Genomic DNA, 20828 nt, shown 5'->3' on the forward strand with positions numbered 1-20828 from the left:
ATTCATGTGTTTTACTTTTAAATTTATTGACTTAGATAACAAAAAAAACAAACTTAAACTTCTTAACATTAATTATCTGATAAGAGAGGAACAAATAATCTTATAACAGCGTAAAGTGACACAATGGGAGCCAACCATTGACTTGTTGTTTATTCTCATTAGTTATAAATCACAATATTTGTTCCAGACTAACAACACTATCGATCCTGTCATTAGCAAACCTTTCCCCCCCACAGTGGCTCCAGCCCAACAGTCTTGTGATCAGAATACCTGCAGGATATACTGTATGTTAATTTAGCTCACATGAGTGACTCCTGCAGAACACTGATGTTGTATCTGTTCATGGACAAGAGCTTCTCAATGAGCTTTTGTTTGAAAGTGCTTTTAAGTTATTTCTAAAACAAATGAAGGAAATTGATCTGATAACCTTTTCTAAATGAATGTACATGGTTAGTAAGCCAATTTTGTTTAGGCTGTTTATATCCCTTTTTTACAGGTCAAAAGTCATACAGGGACATACAATAAGATTAAAAAATATATAAAAAGAGATCAAATCAGAGTATATGTGATATTGTACTGCATTAAAAAAAACACAGCTAAGAGCCAGATGCAATTAATAAGTATTTCTACCTGCTTCTTAAAGAAATCGACCAATTAATCAGTCAATCTTTACAAATCTTTAAGTGACCAGTGCTAAAAAGGTTCATGGTAAATTACCTGTATTTGTATTGCACTTTAACAAGTCCATGGACATCAAAGTACAAAACACTAAATTCAGTCATTTCCATCCTGAAGGTGGCAAGCTACATTAGAGCCACAGCTTCCCTGGGGCTCACTGACAGAAGCGAGGCTGCCGTACACAGGCGCCACCAGGCTCCCTGACCACCATTAGCAGGCAGTGAAGGTTTTATACTCCAGCAGAAGCAGGCTCTGTGTGAGTAGTTTTCTCCTGTAATTTCTCCCTGGGATTATTAAAGTATTTCTGATTCTGAATCCTGGTTCATGGGACAGGTGTTGTGAATGAAACGGTGCCCTGCTTGAAAGAGCTCCTGTGTGTCGCTGAATGTGTGCATTGATGACTGAAAGACACCTTCTGCCTTTATTTATCTGTTTACTACAGTGTGTTGAATTCATGTTAATACGTATTTAAAGACATTTCAATTAGTGGAAAAAATTGCAGAGGTCAATATAAAAAAAAGTCTAATCAACCAAAACTTTCGCAACCCACATGCAGTACTCCATTGACCCCTATTGGGTCGTGGACCCCCTGTTGAAAACCTCGGGGTTAGGAGAATAAATCCCTTTTGATGTGTTGTAAATGCATTTTTATGTTAAATATTGTTATGTTACATGTTGTTTTATTGAATAAATGAATAATGAATTCCAATCATCATAAAATACACTATATTGCCAAAAGTATTTGCTCACCCATCCAAATTATTGGAATCAGGTGTTCCAATCACTTCCATGGCCACAGGTGTATAAATTCAAGCACCTAGGCATGCAGACTGTTTTTACAAACATTTGTGAAAGAATGGGTCGCTCTCAGGAGCTCAGTGAATTCCAGCGTGGAACTGTGATAGGATGCCACCTGTGCAACAAATCCAGTCGTGAAATTTCCTCGCTCCTAAATATTCCACAGTCAACTGTCAGCTGTATTATAAGAAAATGGAAGTGTTTGGGAACGACAGCAACTCAGCCACGAAGTGGTAGGCCACGTAAACTGACGGAGCGGGGTCAGCGGATGCTGACGCGCATAGTGCGAAGAGGTCGCCAACTTTCTGCAGAGTCAATCACTACAGACCTCCAAACTTCATGTGGCCTTCAGATTAGCTCAAGAACAGTGCGCAGAGAGCTTCATGGAATGGGTTTCCATGGTCTAGCAGCTGCATCCAAGCCATACATCACCAAGTGCAATGCAAAGCGTCGGATGCAGTGGTGTAAAGCACGCCGCCACTGGACTCTAGAGCAGTGGAGACGCGTTCTCTGGAGTGACGAATCGCGCTTCTCCATCTGGCAATCTGATGGACGGGTCTGGGTTTGGCGGTTGCCAGGAGAACGGTACTTGTCTGACTGCATTGTGCCAAGTGTAAAGTTTGGTGGAGGGGGGATTATGGTGTGGGGTTGTTTTTCAGGAGCTGGGCTTGGCCCCTTAGTTCCAGTGAAAGGAACTCTGAATGCTTCAGCATACCAAGACATTTTGGACAATTCCATGCTCCCAACTTTGTGGGAACAGTTTGGAGCTGGCCCCTTCCTCTTCCAACATGACTGTGCACCAGTGCACAAAGCAAGGTCCATAAAGACATGGATGACAGAGTCTGGTGTGGATGAACTTGACTGGCCTGCACAGAGTCCTGACCTCAACCCGATAGAACACCTTTGGGATGAATTAGAGCGGAGACTGAGAGCCAGGCCTTCTCGTCCAACATCAGTGTGCGACCTCACAAATGCGCTTCTGGAAGAATGGTCAAAAATTCCCATAAACACACTCCTAAACCTTGTGGACAGCCTTCCCAGAAGAGTTGAAGCTGTTCTAGCTGCAAAGGGTGGACCGACGTCATATTGAACCCTATGGATTAGGAACGGGATGTCACTTAAGCTCATATGTGAGTCAAGGCAGGTGAGCAAATACTTTTGGCAATATAGTGTATGTGTGTGTATATATGTTAAGAGTTACACTAAAATAGTCTTTATTTAAATTTAAAGAGTTTATCAACTTTTCACTTAATCCAATTGGTTTTGATGTATTTCTATTTTTAAAACTAAGCTGAAATATCAACAAGGATGTCAAATTCACATCTAAAAATTTTTTATTTAAATAAATGTTTAAAAAATAACTAAAAGAACTGTTGGCCTAATCTGTATTTTGTATTCATGCAGGCTGCCTGTGTGCCTGTGTTATACATTCAAACTGCTCCTGATTAACTTATGTTAATTCGAATAGGAGCCACACTAACTGTTGCAAATCAGTTCTTCAAAGAGACAGTTTACAAAAGGAACCACTGACTTTGTAAGTGAGAGAATAGGAGTCATTCATGTGGATGAATTCAGGAATAAGGAATAGTTCATTCAAAACCCATAATTGTTTCTCACTAGTCTCTGGGTCAGCGTTTAGTTATTTCATAATCCTTCCTACCTCTGATCAAATTGCAGAAATTATTTCATATTGAGTAAATACTACAACTCCATTTATGGTTAAACAATATAGAGCAGTCTTGCATGTCATTTTTTTCTGGGCTGCATTTAAAAAAAGAGGGCGATTATACCCACGTCTCCAGGGACCACTATACTACTGGATAATATGACATACTCCCTAAAAATAGTGTACTTTTCATCTCTACAATCTGAGAAATATTTTCTCCAAATATTTAGAATAATCAAGTTTTTGTTGAGAGCTGTGAGATGGGCCTTTGTATTCTTTAGTTCAGCAGTGTTTCAACCTCAGAGCTCCATCATTCTTTTGCCTGTGCTCTTTCACATTTATATTTGTGAATCATGAACACTGACCTTAAATGAGGCATGTGAAGCCTGCAGTACTTTAGATGCTGTTCTTTGTTCATTTGTGACATTCGGAATAAGTCAATGATACATTCTTGGAATAGTTTTGGTGGGCTGGCTGCTCCTTTGAAGGTTCGCCGCTGTTCAATATTTTCTCCACTTCCAAATAGTGCCTCTCACTGTTGTTCACTGGAGTCTATTGCCCGTGGTCATTGGGTGGAAGGGAGGGATACCCTGAAAAGGTTTGTTATTCTATCACAAGGCTACACAGAGACACAAAGCACAAAGAACCATGCACACACACTCAATTTGTTAACCATTGAAATAGGGTTGCAAAGTTTAGTAAAGAGAAAAGCTAAAGGCAATAACAGGAGTATTGATCTCCCTATTTCTGAGGGGGAATAAAACCTTAGAATGTCTTAAGTTTGAAGAGAGCCTCCACAGTTCCTCCCGTCTTGCTTCGCTCCGACTTCCTTGGAGCTCAAGGAGAGCATGCGCTATATTATTATTATTAAATTCACAGGAGCAAAACATGAGGAAATGAACCCTTAATTTAATATGACACATTAAAAAAATCCACATCAGCATTCAGCATATGTGCAGTTTCTGCTCAAATATATACATTTCTTTGTCGTGGATTTTTAAAATTTGTTTGTATGAACTACGTTTGTTCTCTACATCCAAACTCAGAATTTCTTCATCCATACCTGCGATAAGAAGTTTCGAGTTGTGAGATGCGCTCTTGAAAGTTGTTGTGACTGGATTTGTTTTAACTTTTAAGCCTCTCAGTATAAAATAAATATTTTGATGGGAAGTTCGTTGGAATATTACTGAATACTAGGGAGGTTAAGCATCCCCTGTAAATTTCATAAATAATTGGTCGAATACACCATTTTAAATCTCACAAATGCAGTGATTTAACTACAATAAATATGTGCTAAAAGGTGCCTGACTTTATGAGTATTTTGCACATTAATCAGCTGTTGAGTCCCGCTTTTGGAGGCGATCTCCCTTTTGCCCTGCAGCAGCAGGACGCTTCGTCTCAGCCTCTAAAAGATATTCCTATTGAGGCCAGGTCTCTGTATTTTGAGGCAAGCAACAAGAAAGAAGGCCATGGTTGGATAACACTTAAAAATACCTCACTTCCTGTGAGGCTAAACCTCTTAGGGGGTCTATGGAGCAGGGTGAGGTCATGAAGCTGGCTGCTCGATGCTGATGGGCAGAATGCTGCTTTAGAATTTTTGACTAATAGTGACCAAGAGACTCAGACGAGAGAGAGGGAAAAGTGATATATTTGTAAAAACAGTCGTCTTGTGCTAAAACTCTTGCCGTGGTTTCGGGAGTGTATTATTTCAGAGCATTTACACAACAGCTATTGATGGGTTTTGGATTTCATTAACACAATTTAGCCTCCCCTGTTCTAGAGAGTAGGAGCCTGTTATATATATATATATTTTTTCACAATCTAATTTAGCCTTCTGTAAAGTAACTTGTTATTTTACTTAAAAAGTTTACTTTATTCTTGTTATTCTTTCATAAAAGCCAGATTTGTGGAATACTCGTATCACATCGTCGTGTTCACAGTTTTTCCTTCTTAGTCTTTGAATTTCTGCCACTCCTCCAGAGTATCTTTTGGTTGCTCCTCTAGTTCATGCTTTCCTTGTAGAATTTTTGAGCTTCCCTGCATGATCAGGGTTTGGTAGATGCAGTTGTTTTATGATCTTTCTTTTTTTTGGTGATGGATTTAATGGGGCTCTGTTATATCAGCCAAGAAGTGCACAGGAGCTACAAATACAGACGCTTAAATGCACTGCAGACACATAAATGATGCTAACACACAAAACTAGAGCAAAGGAAAATTTTGCTTGTAGAAAAAAATATATATAATATATTTATATATTCTTTAAAAATCAGACAATGTGATTTTCTGGATTTTTTTTTCTCATTTTGTCTCTCATAGTTGAGGTTCCGTATATCTATGATGAAAATTACCGGCCTCTCTCATCTTTTTAAGTGGGAGAACTTGCACTATTGGTGGCTGACTAAATACTTTTTTGCCCCACTGTAAATTAAAAAAAAATTTTTTCTCCTGTCAATATGCTCTATCCAGAACTCCACAAGTCGAAACTTTTTAGGTTCACCTGGTTTAATTCTATATAAAATCTTCTTTAAGGAACCTTTGGCTATCCGATTATTAATTGATTACTAAAAAAATGATCGAGAGATTAATCGATTTGCAAAATAATTGTTAGTTGCAGCCATTATACAAACACATTCTACATTCCTCAGGTTTTTATATATAAACCTCTTATATGTTTCGTTCTACTCACTAGTTACAGTATGCATTTCGTAGAGGAATAGAATACGGTGGCATTTTATCATGGCTGACTGTGACTGTTGATTTTCAATACATGAAACTTATCAAATAAAAGAGATAAACTCTAATTAAAACAATACGCAATATGTTCACAGTTTGACTATATACCATAGTTATTAGGTGTTTTTATCAGTTCATTCAGTGCTTGAGTACCAAAGGAATCTTTTCAACGGCCTCGGAAATATCTGACATTATCCAACCATTATTCTGTAACCTGTGATTTTTTTTGTGTGTTTAAACTCCCTGCAAAGAAATCTGTCAAGGGAAGAGTAATTAAATTTGCTTTTTTTTCAATCTGGAGATTGGTTGTATCAAGCTTGAATAAAATCATCTATTGAAGCAAACTTCAGACTAAGCATGGGGAAGCAGTGTTTTTTTGTGCAGTGCTGAACTGGGAACACAAGCAAAGTATCTATATAGGTTAAAAAGTGGAGGGGGCAAAAAAACTGCCCCAGGCAAGTTTCAGCTAAAGAAGTGGCCTCACAAGACAAAGGCTTTAACTGTAGGCAGCATGTCCTAACATCAAGTGACATGCCATAAAAGGAATAAATACAGTTTTTACATAAAACAACACAAGTTTGAATAGGATCATTGTGTTCACTGAGATTCTCAGACATGCATAGCTAATTACTTTTCTTGCCTTTGAAAGGATGAGCTGGATGTGTGTCTTCTCACTCCAGCAGGCGCAGCAGAGGAGGAAGCTGCAGCAGCATATCTTAGCTGAAAATCACACTTGCATTTTTATTTATTTATTTATTTATTTATTTAATTTTGTAAACCATCCAAAGAAGGAAATATGCTAGAGATGCTTGGATACCAACCTTATGAGGTAGGTCTGAAATCCTGATATATCAAGAAATGAATGAAAACATTTAGTTGATCAGAATATGTTTCAGTTCAACATCTAAACTCTTGTTAAGGTGTCTCCATGAGTGCCTTTATAATGTCCTCAAAGTTAGAGTAAAAGGGAGTGAGGTTTACATGTGAGATGGATGTGGAGCTCCACTCCATTTAAAATGGGTTACATTCTGACAAACGCCATCTCTGAAGTTGTTGTTTTTTTCTTTATCTGTCTGTGTGTGTGGTTCTGCCTGCAGACATATTTCTGGATCATTAATGCTGGAGAATTAATGAGCCTCAGATAACAAACGCTTAATTTGTATGCAGAGGTTGATAACTATTTTTGGCACTTAGTCTTACATTATTTAAAAAATATATTGAAATATTTCTTGATTATATTCATGTCTTTAGATAACAAGATTCACAAATCTTTGATCTATAATGGAAATTTCCTTAATCTGACAACATAAAAGTTTGTAGAAAATCGGGGTTCAAAGGTGTATATTTTAGCAATAATGTCTGGAAAGTAAAAAAAAACGAAACAACTATGTTGCTGCTCTCGCTATAAGAGTTATCATATTTGTATTGCATCCTAAGGCAAAAATTAATCTTTTCAAATACTAATTTTGTTTTTTGACAAATGAAATAAAGTCCAGAAAAACCTCAAAGTTTTACAGATTTGTTTTTAATTTGGAAAATGGGTGTAACCAGTCATCCATTTTACAGGATAATATGACATACTGCTGGGTTTATGGTAATGAGATCAGATGAGTTTAAAATTTTTTGAAAATGTCCTGGACTTCTGGGGCGCTTCTTTGTTTTTTGCCTTATATATATGTTTGTCACCTTTACATGTGTGTTACTTCTAGCACAAACTAGATGCATCATGCTACTTTAGCCATGTAGTTTTATCTGAAACCACCAACTGGATCATGCAGTGTACAAGGCTTAATCCTAGTCTGACTTGTTATCAGTTCTACAGTAATACTAGTCTTGAGAACATAACGTTTTCGCTTTGGTTTTTTTCACAAATGAAATCTTTTTTCTATTTGAGTTAGACTGTTTTTTTTTTTCATAATCACGTTTTGTCCCCTGGCTTAAAAGATAATTTAGTTAGGTCACTTAAAAAACACTCAATTCAACAATTTATTCCTTTTGTATTTCAAAATAAGAGCACAAACATGCTTACACACTCATTTTTTTAAATCTTTTAACACTCTTCTTGGCATCTAAAGCTCACAACGAAACCTTAAACTTCGTATTGTCAAAGTTTCAGGCTGGCAGCAATGGGTGTTTCATGAGACTTTGACAAGAAATAATTTGCTGCTTTTGTTGCTCAACCAACAGGTCCAGACTCATTTGGAAAACCCTACCAAGTACCACATCCAGCGTTCCCAGCAGCAGCAGGTTAAGCGGTACCTGGGAAAGCTTGGTTCCCAGGCATTGAGCTTGCCCTGCCCCAACCAGTCCTCTGACCACGGGGGCATGCCGCCAGGGCCGGGCAACAGCGCCCCCAACAGCCCTATGGCCTTACTGACCCTCAACTCAAACTGCGAGAAAGAGGTGCGCCGTGTCCCCTTAAAGTATGCTTGTGCGTTTTGTGTTGGTGGAGTTAATTACACATGTGTCCTTTTGTGGGATTGCAGATGGATGATGTCATTGATGACATTATTAGCCTGGAGTCAAGTTACAGTGATGACATCCTCGGTTTGATGGATCCTGGACTTCAGATGGCAAACACGGTATGTATGTGCCCTTTTTTATAATGCTTTACTACCACACAGAATGGATTTTATTCTGATGAAAGATCACAGCATGAGATATGCCTGTGATAGATTAAGAATTGATATTTAAAAAGCTTACATCCCAAAGGAATATTCTTGAAGACGAAAGAAGTTCTTAACATGTACTTACATTTCTCTCTAAAAACACCAGAAAAGTCTCTGGTTATTTTGGAGCTCAGAGCTTCTGACAGATTCAGACTTTAGAAAAATAAAAACACTATTAGCAATATGTATAACGTCAAATCTCACCTTTTCCCACTGCACAGTCATTCTTACTATTCCCACCTCTAATAATGTATTCTGTTTCCCTTATCCTCCCCAGATTCCTGTATCTGCTAACCTTATGGACATGTACGGTAATCAGGGCATGCCGCAGCAGGGCCTGCCCATCAGTAACTCCTGCCCTGCCAACCTCTCCAACATCAAAAGGGAATACTCAGGTGAGCAGATTTAAGATTCCTCCATAGTATAAATTCTTTAATAATTAACATTATTATTATTATATTATATTTAATTTTCTTAATAGAAAGTATGTTATTTATCACATAGTGTCTCAATCCCCGGCCATCATGCACATGCTGGACAAATCTGGATCCTGTGGAAAATTTGAGACCTATCAAAGGCCTGAGGGGTTCCCTGTGGGTACGTCTCAGTGTTTAGCTTCAACTTATTGAGCACGGGTGCTGGTGGTTTTAGTTTCTTTGGGAATTTTTTTTCCTATTCATTCATACAGCACTTATCACACTCTTTTAATGAAAGTGTTTTTTTGCCAGAAGCTGAGGTAAGAGCCCTCGCAAAGGAAAGGCAGAAGAAAGACAACCATAATCTGAGTGAGTTCCAGCTGATGCATTATATGATATTTGCAAAAAGGGATATATTTTGTCTGGTACAATAAGAAAAAAAACTATCTAAGCTGATCTTAAAATATTTTCCATTTTAAATGTGTTTGTGTCTATATCTTATCTGGAAAAATGTCTATGGATTAAAAGGAAATAAAACAAAGCAAACTTTATGTCAAGAATACAGCCAGAAAAAAATAAACAAATGAAATAACACAGGGTATTTTCCCTTGTAAATATAGGGTCAAAGGAGGGGGACAAAAGTCACACTTTTGGGAATGGAAAAACCCTTGATGGCTGTGTCAACAATAAATAACTGTATTTGGGGAACCTCCACCAACCTTTACATGCTAGTCTCCTTCAAACATAATTTAGTTAAGATTTTCAGAAAAGAAGTTTATAAAACTGCAACTAATTATAATACACAGATAGACTCTTTAGTCTCCATTCCCACTGCATCCTTTACTGAGTCTATCAATACATTTCTCCACATCTGTTAATAATAGTAGTTTGCTAGCTTTAAGTATTTTGATAAAAAAGATACATATATTTTCTGTAAACGGTATCAGGGCTCTGATTAAATACTTATTAATCATGCATTTAGTGCATAAAAAATGACCTATTTTAAAATAATGGAGAGCCAATTGTGATTTTTTATTTCAAGATTTGTATGTTTTCTGGCTCTAAAATTTGCTATTAATTTAAATGTCTCCGCTGTTTTTCTTCCATGTTTTTCCTTGCTTGTTGTGCAGTTGAGAGAAGAAGACGGTTTAATATCAACGATCGCATCAAGGAGTTGGGAACTTTGATTCCAAAATCCAATGACCCGTAAGTTTCCTATTGCTTCCATACTTCTGCTTCAGAAGCTAAACAAATAAAAATAAACTAGGATTAATACATTTATTAGGTTTTCTCATAATCTCAGACAGTTTTGAATATTGTGAGAGTTTTGGTTGCTTTGATTGGTTCTGAAAGTATTTCTTTCTCACACTGCAAACATAAAATAAATAGAAAATGAATTTTGCTAGTTGTCAATTTTGCTTCCTTTCGATAACAAAGTCCCCTCTTAGTGTTACTGCCTCTGCAGCTAAAAATCAAGTTAACATTTTCAAAGGAAATTCAGGGGAATTTTGTGCCAAAGACACTAAACCATCTGAGGCAATGCACTTTATTTGTGTAACTGATGAATTTTTGTATTTGCTCTGGTTGAACTTTTAAACTACATACTGGTGCTTTGATAACCCATGAGCTGCTAGTCATTAATTATAGCTGCACAGTTCGCTTTGGTTTACTTTGGCTATGAAAACAGTTGCTAGTTGTATGAAACACATACTTTGATGAAGGCATTTTGGTGTAAATGTTCATATCTGGAGTAAAGGATTATTAAGGTATTTTTGTTATATCTTTCTGTGATTTCTTGTGTGTTTTCTAGGTGATCCCAGCACAATTTTTGACTCTTCAGATATCTGTATTCAAATAAACCCACCCTCATTGGAAGTTGCCACTCACAAATTGAATTGATCTGATTTTAATCAATTTCTAAATAATGAAGATGCAACAACTATTAAGCTATGTGCCATCGGTTCAGTTTGCCCTCTGTTAAAATGTTTTTGTGAGAGAAGATGAAACTATAACTATGATCCTCTCTAATGTTTGATGTTAGAAACTAAAGTGCTGCTTTTTATTTAAGTGTAAATAGAGAATGTTGATTTTTGTTTTCTTCTTTTGTGATATTTTAGAGACATGCGCTGGAACAAAGGCACCATCCTGAAGGCATCGGTGGACTACATCCGAAAGTTGCAGCGCGAGCAGCTGAGGGCCAAGGAGCTAGAAAACCGCCAGAAAAAGCTTGAGCACGCCAACCGCCATTTGATGCTTAGAATACAGGTATAAACATTCATTGATAGAATTAATTAGTTGTATTTGGGTTAAATATATATACATTAACTTGTACTGTTCAAAAGTATTTCAATTTATTATGACAGACCAACAGGATGCATCATTTCTATCTTTATTTGGAAATGGAAAATCCAAAAGTCAGCCTTTATTCTCATTCACATAATGAAAAAGCACAGTGGTGTCCCCAACATCCCTGGAAGAAAATTGGTTAGAAGCTGCAAAATACTTAAGACTGGTGTGAAGGTTCACTTTCCTGCAGGGAAAAGATCTGAGTTTGTGGCAAGACTTAGAAAGCAAGGCTCGCAGATGCTTTACATCTACGCTGACTGAGATTTAGTTATTTTGCAAAGAGAACTTTGCAAAATTACAGCCTTAATGCATGTGAAGGTGATATACCCTGAAAGACTTTCAGCTGTAATTGGATTTAGTTTTGTTTTTGCAAAGTATTTACTTTAGAACAAATGCTTCTCCCATTTCTCAGATATTCATTTGCAAACATGTGGATTAAGGACGTCTCCCTTTCCTTCCACTGTGCACTATGGACTACTTTATCACACAAAACTTATAAGAGAGATTAAAGGTAGTGGTTGTAATGTAACAACTGAAGTTTGAAATTCAAGAGGAAAAATATAGAAGTATCTTTAAGAAGCAGCCCTACTAGTCTGTTTAACAGAAAGATGCGAATAATGCATAAATGCCCTAAACCTTTAGTGACCCTCCTGTTTGTGCAAATGACTGTGACTTGCAGGAGTTGGAGATGCAGGCTCGGGCTCACGGTCTGGCCATCACTTCCTCAGCACTCTGCTCTGCTGAAGTTGGGGTGCGGCCCATTAAGCGGGAGCCTCTTTTGGAGGACTGTCACCAAGACCTCTATAAACTCCATCGCCAACACCATCCCGCCTGCACTCCTGAGCAATCCACCACACTGGAGCTAAAGGAAGGTCCCTCCAACTTTAACGAGGGCCACTACAGCTGTGTTCATGGCGAAGCAGAAACCAAACTCACTGACATCCTCATGGAAGACAACTTATCTCCTGTCAGAGGGGTGGACCCTTTGCTCTCCTCCGTCTCCCCAGACGCTTCAAAGGACAGCAGCCGCAAAAGCAGTGTCAGCATGGATGATAATGAAGAGGGTTGTTAGCGCCCCCAATGGGTAGATGGCTCTCCTGTATCTTTAACCCCTCCATCTTGCCAAAAAAAAAAAAAAACCACAAGAGGATATACAGGTTCAGGTCTAGTTTTTTTTATTTACCTTCTATTTCATTTCTATGTTTACATGTTGAATCTTCATTTTTTTCCTTTTTTTTTCTATTGTTTGTCTTTTCAAGCTTTCAAACTTGATTACAATGACAGATTTAAGAGTATTTTCTTTAATCAATGCTTCAATGACAATAAGTTTCAAAGGTTAGAAGTTTTATATATCAAAACTATACATTTATCTTTTTATAGAGCTTAGCTTGTGTTTTTTTTTGTCAACTCCAAAGAATCTAGGGAAACTGAATTAGTCAGAGGTGTAGATATTTGTGGTGAGGTAAACACTGCTTTGAAAATCAGTAGCAATAATAGAAAGAATGATATTTATTACAATAGTGCTTACACTCCTTGTGTCTTAGATTGAACTTGAATGTGCCAATGCCTTATTAAGAAGTGTGTACATCATTGTATTACAATGCACACATTAGCTCAGATTCCCTGTCAGTCTTCCAGATGAAATTACTTGCCTGATAAACAATCACTTCTAGATTTTTTTAACTATTTATGGTCCTCTATAGACATAATTCTATCTAAACATTCCCCTTAAGTATATATATATATATATATATATATATATATATATATATATATATATATATATATATATATATATATAAATGCCCTATGAAATATTTAAAATTGCACAAATTCAACAATTTAATTTAGTATTATAAGAAATAATCCAACTAGAAAAAAGATTTATGTACCTTTTATCTACTGAATGCTCTTTACAGGTTGTAGTAGATATATTACAAATACATTCCTATTGTCAAGACTACTACCAAAATGTTAAAGTTTCAAAAATGGTCTTGAATTAAACCAATATATTTGAGACTGGGATTATTTTCTAGCAGCATTGATCTGATACACAGATTTCTTAAAGATATCCTAACACAGAGTAAAGAAATACTGCAGAGGAATTGCTTTCTTGCCTCTTCTTTTTTTTTAGACTATTTATATTTATACCACTTTAACATTTCACAATGAGGATGTTCTTTTTTTTAATATGTGAAATTTATAAAGCCAATAAATTGTTGATTTTATATGAAATGTACGGAATCGTCCAAACACTGGATTAACCTCTGTGGACTGAAATGTAGTTTATTAAGCTTTTGTGCCCAAACTTGATATGTTTGACTTGTGACATCCATACGGAGAATAGAGCAACAGAGTTACACTATTGCATGTATATTTCTGCAGTTTGCAAATGTTGTAGCATGTTCATGAATAACCAGGAGCCATTACTGATAACTCGGATACAACAGTCTCTGTTTTGTCAAACTATGCAATGTTTGAAGTTGTGCCTGTGATACATCACGTCTTGAAATTATGTCATTTATGAAATAGCTTTAGACAGTGATACTTTAATTACCATATCATTTAAGTGCCTTCTGTTACATTGGTGATGTGTGAGAATTTATGCAATATTTTTAACTGATTATGCTGGTATTTGGTGCTTTATAGACAAAAAAAAACCTGGTGCGGAAATCCTCTAAAAAAAGACTTTTGGTCAGTGTGAGACAACAGGCTAAGTCATTGATTTGCGATAGCACTTTTATTAATTGAAACATAAAGATCTTAGTAAGTTATTAAGAAAATTTTGACCAAATTAAAGTGTCTTTTGCGAATAGAAATTGAAATGTGCTTCAAAAAGAGTATGACAATTAAAATGTATTGAATTCAAATGGTACCGAAATGAAAAAGTCTTTTAAATAATATTGATTTTTAAAAACAAGGGCAGCATTGATATCAGAAATTAGTATGGTATCTTATGGACACAAATCTCAAGCTTTGACTTTAGCTATAAAACATATCATTTAGCGAGACAAAGAGTGCCAAAGGAAGAATGACTCAGACAAGTTAGTCTTTATGATAACTAACCAAGCAAACTTTGGTTGACAAGACATCACTTCCTCCATCTAAAAATGTTGAATTGGATGTTGAATTTTGGAGAAGATGGTTTCAAGCCTAAACCTTGAAACCATCAAGCCTAAGACCAATGAAACGCTAAAATCTAGTCCAAACAAGGCCAAAACAAGTTAATATTTGCATCCACTTGTGTAAAAGGCAATACAGGTTGCCATATATATATATATATATATGTATGTATGTATGTATGTATGTATATGTATATATATATATATATATGCCAGCCTGTATTTCCTTTTATTCAACATATTTCAATATGTAAAATTACTTGAATTAAAGTGGCTAAAAGGTTAGCATTAAGCTGTAGATGTAGGCGTTAAATATTCTACATTTAATCACTGGCTTACATAAAATGGCCCTAAAAATATGGCCGTGGCTGAAAGTAAACAGTACATGAAGGATTAAAAAAAAAAAGTAAATAAGTAATTATGTAAATGTTTTGGGATACATTCATGGCCACTGGGTCTGTAAAGTTTCTGAAAACTGTTTGGTTTTATAGACGGAAACTAACCTAGCTTTATTAGTTTTTCCTAATTTGAATTATGGACAAATAAATAAAATAAATAAATCAGCTACCCTGGAGGAGAGCATACCGTCCTTTTTTTACCCCCAGTTAGCAACTGTTAGCATCGACTGCTACATTATCTTAGTTAAGGAGTGTGCAGGCTGGTTGTAGCATTTAGCTTTAAATACATTAGACATATTTATTTATTACTGAACATTTTTAAACTTAATATATTGCTGTTGTGTATTTGTTTTCCTGCAGTTACACTGGACATAAAGACATTTTTCTAAATGTGGTATAAATGTAGTGCACAATTGTGTGCCTACAATGAAAGATGCAGTGTATTTATACAAAATATAAGTTACAAGTTTAGGCTACTGATGGTCACTTTCAAAACATCTTACCAGAAACAGGAGACATGAAGCTAATTTATTGTAATATACAGTTTATGCAAAATAAAATTATTAAAGTGCGAAGAACACAACTCCAAGAATAACAGATTGTTTGGATATAGTTACATTTTTTCGTGTCTCTCACAGTGTTTTGTAATCTACTGAGTACCAACTCATTAACAGCCAGTAAAAAAGCTTGTAAGTGAACATTGGATCACTGCAGATGGACCTTTATGATTGTAAGACTTGTGATAAGATTAGTACACAACCTTTTGACCGTGAGCTGGTAGCTTGTGGTTTAAACATGCGTATTGCACTTAGATTGTGGTGTATTTCAAATCCACTAAAGAAGAACCTTTTCTGTTGCTATTTAAGTGTCTGCTCAAGTTTATTCCGTGGTTCATGAAGTGTACTACAACTGTTTTCATTGTCAAAGTTTTATAAGGTAAATGTTGCAATACTTACTGTGCCCACTGTTCTCAGATTACTTAACTCACTTTCATTGGTACTCAATGGTAAACTACTGTTTTAGAGATATTAAAAGATTTTTTTTTTTAGCTTAATGGCTCTGTGTGTTTTTCCTGCAAGTTTGAACACATCCAATGATTAAGACAACAAAAATTATTCATTGAAATTTACAGACTTAAAAAATACATTTCTCTAAAGATCCTGCTATTCCTAAACCACTATACTTTTAGGCCATTTAGATTGATATGGTGCATCCGTTCAACATAAGGATACTTGGGGCATTTTTTCTTTTCTTTCTTTTATTTTATTATAACACTACAAAAGTCTTTCTGTAGTGAATTGCAAATTGATTATTTTATTATAATTTTTTTGCTTAATCGATAAATAATTAGATAGCAAAAGCTTCCTAAAAGATTTTTTACGGAAGTAAACCAGTTAAAACTAAACCTTTTCCACCTAAAGAGTGCTGGATAGAGCATGTTGATAGATGAAACCAATTTTTTATCTTTAAACAGTAGTTTTTTTTACAATTTGATATAAGTACTAGTCCAAATGGGTCGAATCTGTCAGCTAAAAGCATATTTTAAAGTCTCTGTACTCCAGTTAACTAATAATTGATTACTAAATAAGTTGACAATTATTTCAGTAATCAATTAATCACAATTACCTATTTCCGCCCTAATAATGTAAAGACCGATTAGAGTGCCATTCTTTTGCAAATATTTTATTCACTTATTACCAAAGCCAGAAAGTTCTTCAGTCCAGTTGTGGAATGCTTGGCAAATGATGTCATCTTCTATCATATCATGGAAGATTTCTAAAAAAAACAAACAATTTACATGCAATAAAAAAATTAAGTAAATACAATTGACTGATAGTGTGAAATCAATAATAGGGACAGCATTTTTTTATTTACCAGCTCTTCCCAGTCCTGTTGGTAGAGGCATCCTCAGGGAGCCTGCTGAGTGCTTCAGACGCTCTTCAAGAGATTTTTGCACCAAGGCCAGGGAGCAGTCTTGGTGCCACACAGGTAGCTCCAGACCCAGCATACACTGGATAATACGATCCTTCTCTTTTTTTGTTAGAAGCCCCTTTTGGTGGGCCACATAGACCATGAGGGACATATCGATGTTTACAGCCTCCCCATGAAGCAGAGCAGGCAAAACTCTCTGTGAGGTCAGAACAGACGGAAACTCTTTAGTTTCATTTGTTCATGCAAGATGCACAGCTTTGCAAACACACAACTAGATATTTATACACAGCAGAGATGAATTTGACACATTTAATGTTTTATTTGACTTAAGCTCTTCTTTATTCTGTTTTAAAATTGCATCTTGTATATAGTAATGCTTTAAGTTGTGTTACATACATTAAAATAGAGTTAAAACTGTTCCTTTACCATTTCTAGTTCGGGGCTAATAAGATGCCCAAAATCCACCAGCCGATCTAGATCATCCTCCCACAAATTTGGAGCCAGTTCCTCTAGCATTGTTTCTATGGCAATGCGCATGGATGCTGCAGCGCTGTCTTCCTGTTCAGAGTCACTGCAGGTTTCGGATGGCTGCAGCTTGGCATGCAACAGTTTCTTACCGTTCGACTCAAGGAGCTCAAATAGGCTACGGTGCTTCATCAGGGCCATCTGAAATCATGATATCTTTACTGGTACAAACGTAGCTGAATCATTGAACAGCTATAGAAACAAAATGATGATGCTTTAAAACGTTTTTCATTTTGCACTGCATGACATATCTACGGAAGAGGATTAGGGCCAGTGGAAAAATAAAAAGTTAACTGATTTTTAAATTGTATTTCAGTTTAGTATGGGAAAAAAGTCAGAATTCTGACTTTAATCTCAGAGTTCTGACTTTTTTCTCAGAATTCTGACTTTAATCTCAGAATTCTGACTCTTTTTTATTGTCAGAATTCAGTCAGAATTCTGAGATTAAAGTCAGAATTCTGAGATTAAAGTCAGAATTCTGACTTTTTTCCCATGTTAAACAAATAAAATATTAAAAATCAGTTGTTGTTTTTTTTTCAGTGGCCCTAATCCTCTTCCGTACATATCTCTTGAAGGATTATTAAAAAAAAGATAATATCATGCATTTAGTAAATGCAACAAATCACAATAAAACACACCAAAAGTTGCAGAAAATGTGAAAGACATAAAAGTATGAATTTATATATATTTAATCCTCATGGAATGTTTATTTTAGCATATTATCAAGTTAAATATTGAACAAAATCAGTCAAAAAAAATAAATAAATTGAAGTTTATTAAAGTGAAGTTTATTTTTTCTGTTGAAGTCTCCCTGCAGCAATTTATTAATGCATTTTTAAACTAATTTTATAGTGGAATATAACTTTCTTTTAACAGATAAGTTGAATATGTTTACATGTATTCAAATAGGATTCTTTACAACATTAAACCACATCATAAGGAGGAATTAAGATATATGTAACTCATTTTATTCAGTGATTGGAGAATTGAGTTAATGAATTAATGGCCATGCAGAGACAAGCACCTTTAACATCTCTGCAAGTCCGTTAGAGATCTGCCGTAGAGGGAGAGTTTGGAAGAATGAGCTGTCTAAAAATGTTGCCACTGGTGGAACATAACTTCCCAGCTTGTTTTTTCCTCCAGCAAAGTTGACCCCAGTTTTGGCCCCGACACTAGCATCAACATATGACAGCAGAGTGGTTGGCACACGAATGTATGGGGTCCTTCGTCGATAGAGAGATGCTGCCAGACCAACAACATCCAAACAGACTCCACCTCCAAGTGCAATGATAGGCTCAGAACGTCTGTCAATCCCAAACTGGTGAACTTCCTCCAGAATTTTGGTCACTAGCTCCATGTTCTTATTCTCCTCAGTGGTGGGTAGAGGAAGGATCTTGTAAATGACTCCCCTGGCATCAAAGTATTGAGAGACCTTAGAGCCGTACAGCTGGTGTACAGTTTTATCAATAACAATAAAGCGCTTCACAGGTTTTGCTTTTTCGCTGGCTTGAATGTCTTCATCTCCTATGTGGCCCCAGAGCAAAGTGTCATTCATGGGATCTAGCAGGTCTTTACACTGAATAACCCTGTAGGTGAAAATAATGGGGCTCACCACGGTCCAGGAAGCTCCTTGGTCCAATTTCTTCTCATAGCTGAAGATCATTCATAGTAAAGTTAAAAAAGAAAAGGGGATTCAGTTTGGCCACTTTGTTAAACTTTGGCTTTCTGTGTTACACTATAACACTTCGTCTGTTGCAGTTCTTTGTTTAAATATCCTCATCTAAATATAAAATGTATAGTCCTGATTTAGACTGGTGCCCTAAGTGCAAATTGTTATCCTTACTCATTTATGGTTAAATAAGAATCTGGGTTTTGTTGTCTTAATACTTTAATCCTCCATTATATTGAAATGGGGATGAGTTATGTGACATTCAAATAAAAGTAATGCACCAATATCTAGTGCATGTCGAGTCACACATACGATATTCACAAACAAAAAAATGAAGCAAAGTTATATGAGGAAAAAAAAAAACTTCCGCAAAAATATTGTGATATGGTGTTATTACAGTTAATTTCATCTAATTTTAGCTTGTTACTTAGAAGCATAATGATAATGGCCATATTATTGGTTCATATACTTCATTTAAAAGGAATTTAAAAGTAAAACATTCTCTAGGCTAGAAGAACATTAGCCTAGAAAACAGGTTATTATAATTCAGCTTAATTCAGTATTGGGAACTGTGCTTCATAAAGAATAAAAGTGTAATGTAAATAAGGTAAGTATCATGCTAAGAATGGAACGATTAAACTATTATAGATGAAATTTAACTAAGAATTGTGTCTTTAGGTAAAAAGGATCCAGCAGAAGACAGATGCACAATTATCTACAATATACCAATCATTATAATTAAAAATCCTACTTTAAAACAATCATGTACTATTTTCTTTATGTGTTATTGTTGGATTACATTTTCTGATATAACCCCAAAAACAAGAAAAAAAACTTTTTGTGGCAATGTGTTTGTGGATCTAGGTTAAAATTAGTTCTTTACTTAAGTTTTCAGGTTGAGTTGAACTTCCTCAAAAACAGAAAGAAATCTTCCTCAGAAAATTGGCAGCTGCTAACTTCCAAAGAAAAACCTAGAATGATCTGCAGTAAGTTTAAAGAAGCACTTCCTGGCACTTAAAAAACAGAATATGAACCACTAGGGACAAAAACATGTATCATTTTTTTAGTAGACCCACTTCAGTTCAGCAATATAACCTATCCACATGTTCAGTAACAGGGAGAACATGTTCTCCTCTGGCATTGCTGTGCATGTTTATCAGGGCCTCAGAGAAGCCTAAAATAGAAAGGTATTTCTGCACACTGTCTATGGAACAGACTAATGTAGATATGTGTGCACTGTCTGTATACAGCAGGACTAGAATGTAAACTAAATGTAAGACAGAGACATATTTTAGGAGGGAAAGATAATCCTGGGCTTTAAGGCATAACATTTTCCTGTTTCAGCGTCATTACAGTGAACCTTTCATAGATTATTTTGGTTTAGACTGAAGATAAATTATTAACACAACTCATTTTCACCTTATACTTACATTTTAGCATCTGAAGATTTCCCATCCTTTTCTTGGCACGGTCCAGCTTGTCGAATCCATGTTCCATTTACCTGAACCAGATTAAACTCTGTTCCATGTGAACTGCTGGTCTTACTTGAAATCATGTTTCTAGAGCTTTGCGTCTCTAACATGTTCATGACAAACTCTGACTTCCTTTATAACATGACACTAAGGACATCAGTGAACATGATCACAGCCAGCCTCCTCCCACCCCCCACACATACACACACATATATGAACCTTCACTTCAGCTATCTGCACAGGCTTGTATTTCCATACTTGTTCTGTACACTCGGGCTTCTATACACCTTATTTCAAGAATAAAGATACCGCATAAAAAAATCAGTTAGTGTTAAATACAAAGCAAGAATAGTGAATCTTCTAAAACAGTTTTCTTTTTATACTTGTAATAATGCAATAAAATT

The 20828-nt window shown here is 35.9% G+C and overlaps 2 protein-coding genes across 7 annotated transcripts in view; one reads left to right on the plus strand and one right to left on the minus strand.

The window, feature by feature from the left end:
- The window catches only part of LOC119782008 (microphthalmia-associated transcription factor-like), a 43393-nt gene extending 30942 nt beyond the window's left edge, over positions 1–12451 (plus strand). For 3 of the 6 annotated variants that reach the window (XM_038282711.1, XM_038282713.1, XM_038282716.1), the window contains exons 3-10: positions 8063–8278; positions 8362–8457; positions 8822–8939; positions 9049–9141; positions 9273–9329; positions 10091–10166; positions 11078–11225; positions 11986–12451. In XM_038282711.1, the coding sequence (XP_038138639.1) occupies positions 8063–8278; positions 8362–8457; positions 8822–8939; positions 9049–9141; positions 9273–9329; positions 10091–10166; positions 11078–11225; positions 11986–12378 (1197 nt within the window). In that variant the 3' untranslated portion in view covers positions 12379–12451. Of the gene's footprint in view, positions 1–6613; positions 6705–8062; positions 8279–8361; positions 8458–8821; positions 8940–9048; positions 9142–9272; positions 9330–10090; positions 10167–11077; positions 11226–11985 lie in introns of those variants that run through there. The other 3 variants (XM_038282712.1, XM_038282715.1, XM_038282717.1) reach the window with 2 other exon arrangements.
- On the minus strand, positions 11359–20585 carry LOC119782009 (2-epi-5-epi-valiolone synthase-like). Its single transcript, XM_038282718.1, has 6 exons — positions 20383–20585; positions 18308–18935; positions 17185–17424; positions 16702–16954; positions 16525–16602; positions 11359–12424 (listed from the first exon to the last, which is right to left on the minus strand). Exons 1-6 carry the CDS (start codon positions 20538–20540, stop codon positions 12375–12377), a joined length of 1407 nt encoding a protein of 468 aa, XP_038138646.1. The 5' UTR covers positions 20541–20585; the 3' UTR covers positions 11359–12374.
- Positions 20586–20828: the final 243 nt, after the last annotated feature.

This window comes from Cyprinodon tularosa, unplaced genomic scaffold (assembly GCF_016077235.1).
Source record: "Cyprinodon tularosa strain WSP-4 unplaced genomic scaffold, ASM1607723v1 ctg187, whole genome shotgun sequence".
Lineage (NCBI taxonomy): Eukaryota > Metazoa > Chordata > Actinopteri > Cyprinodontiformes > Cyprinodontidae > Cyprinodon > Cyprinodon tularosa.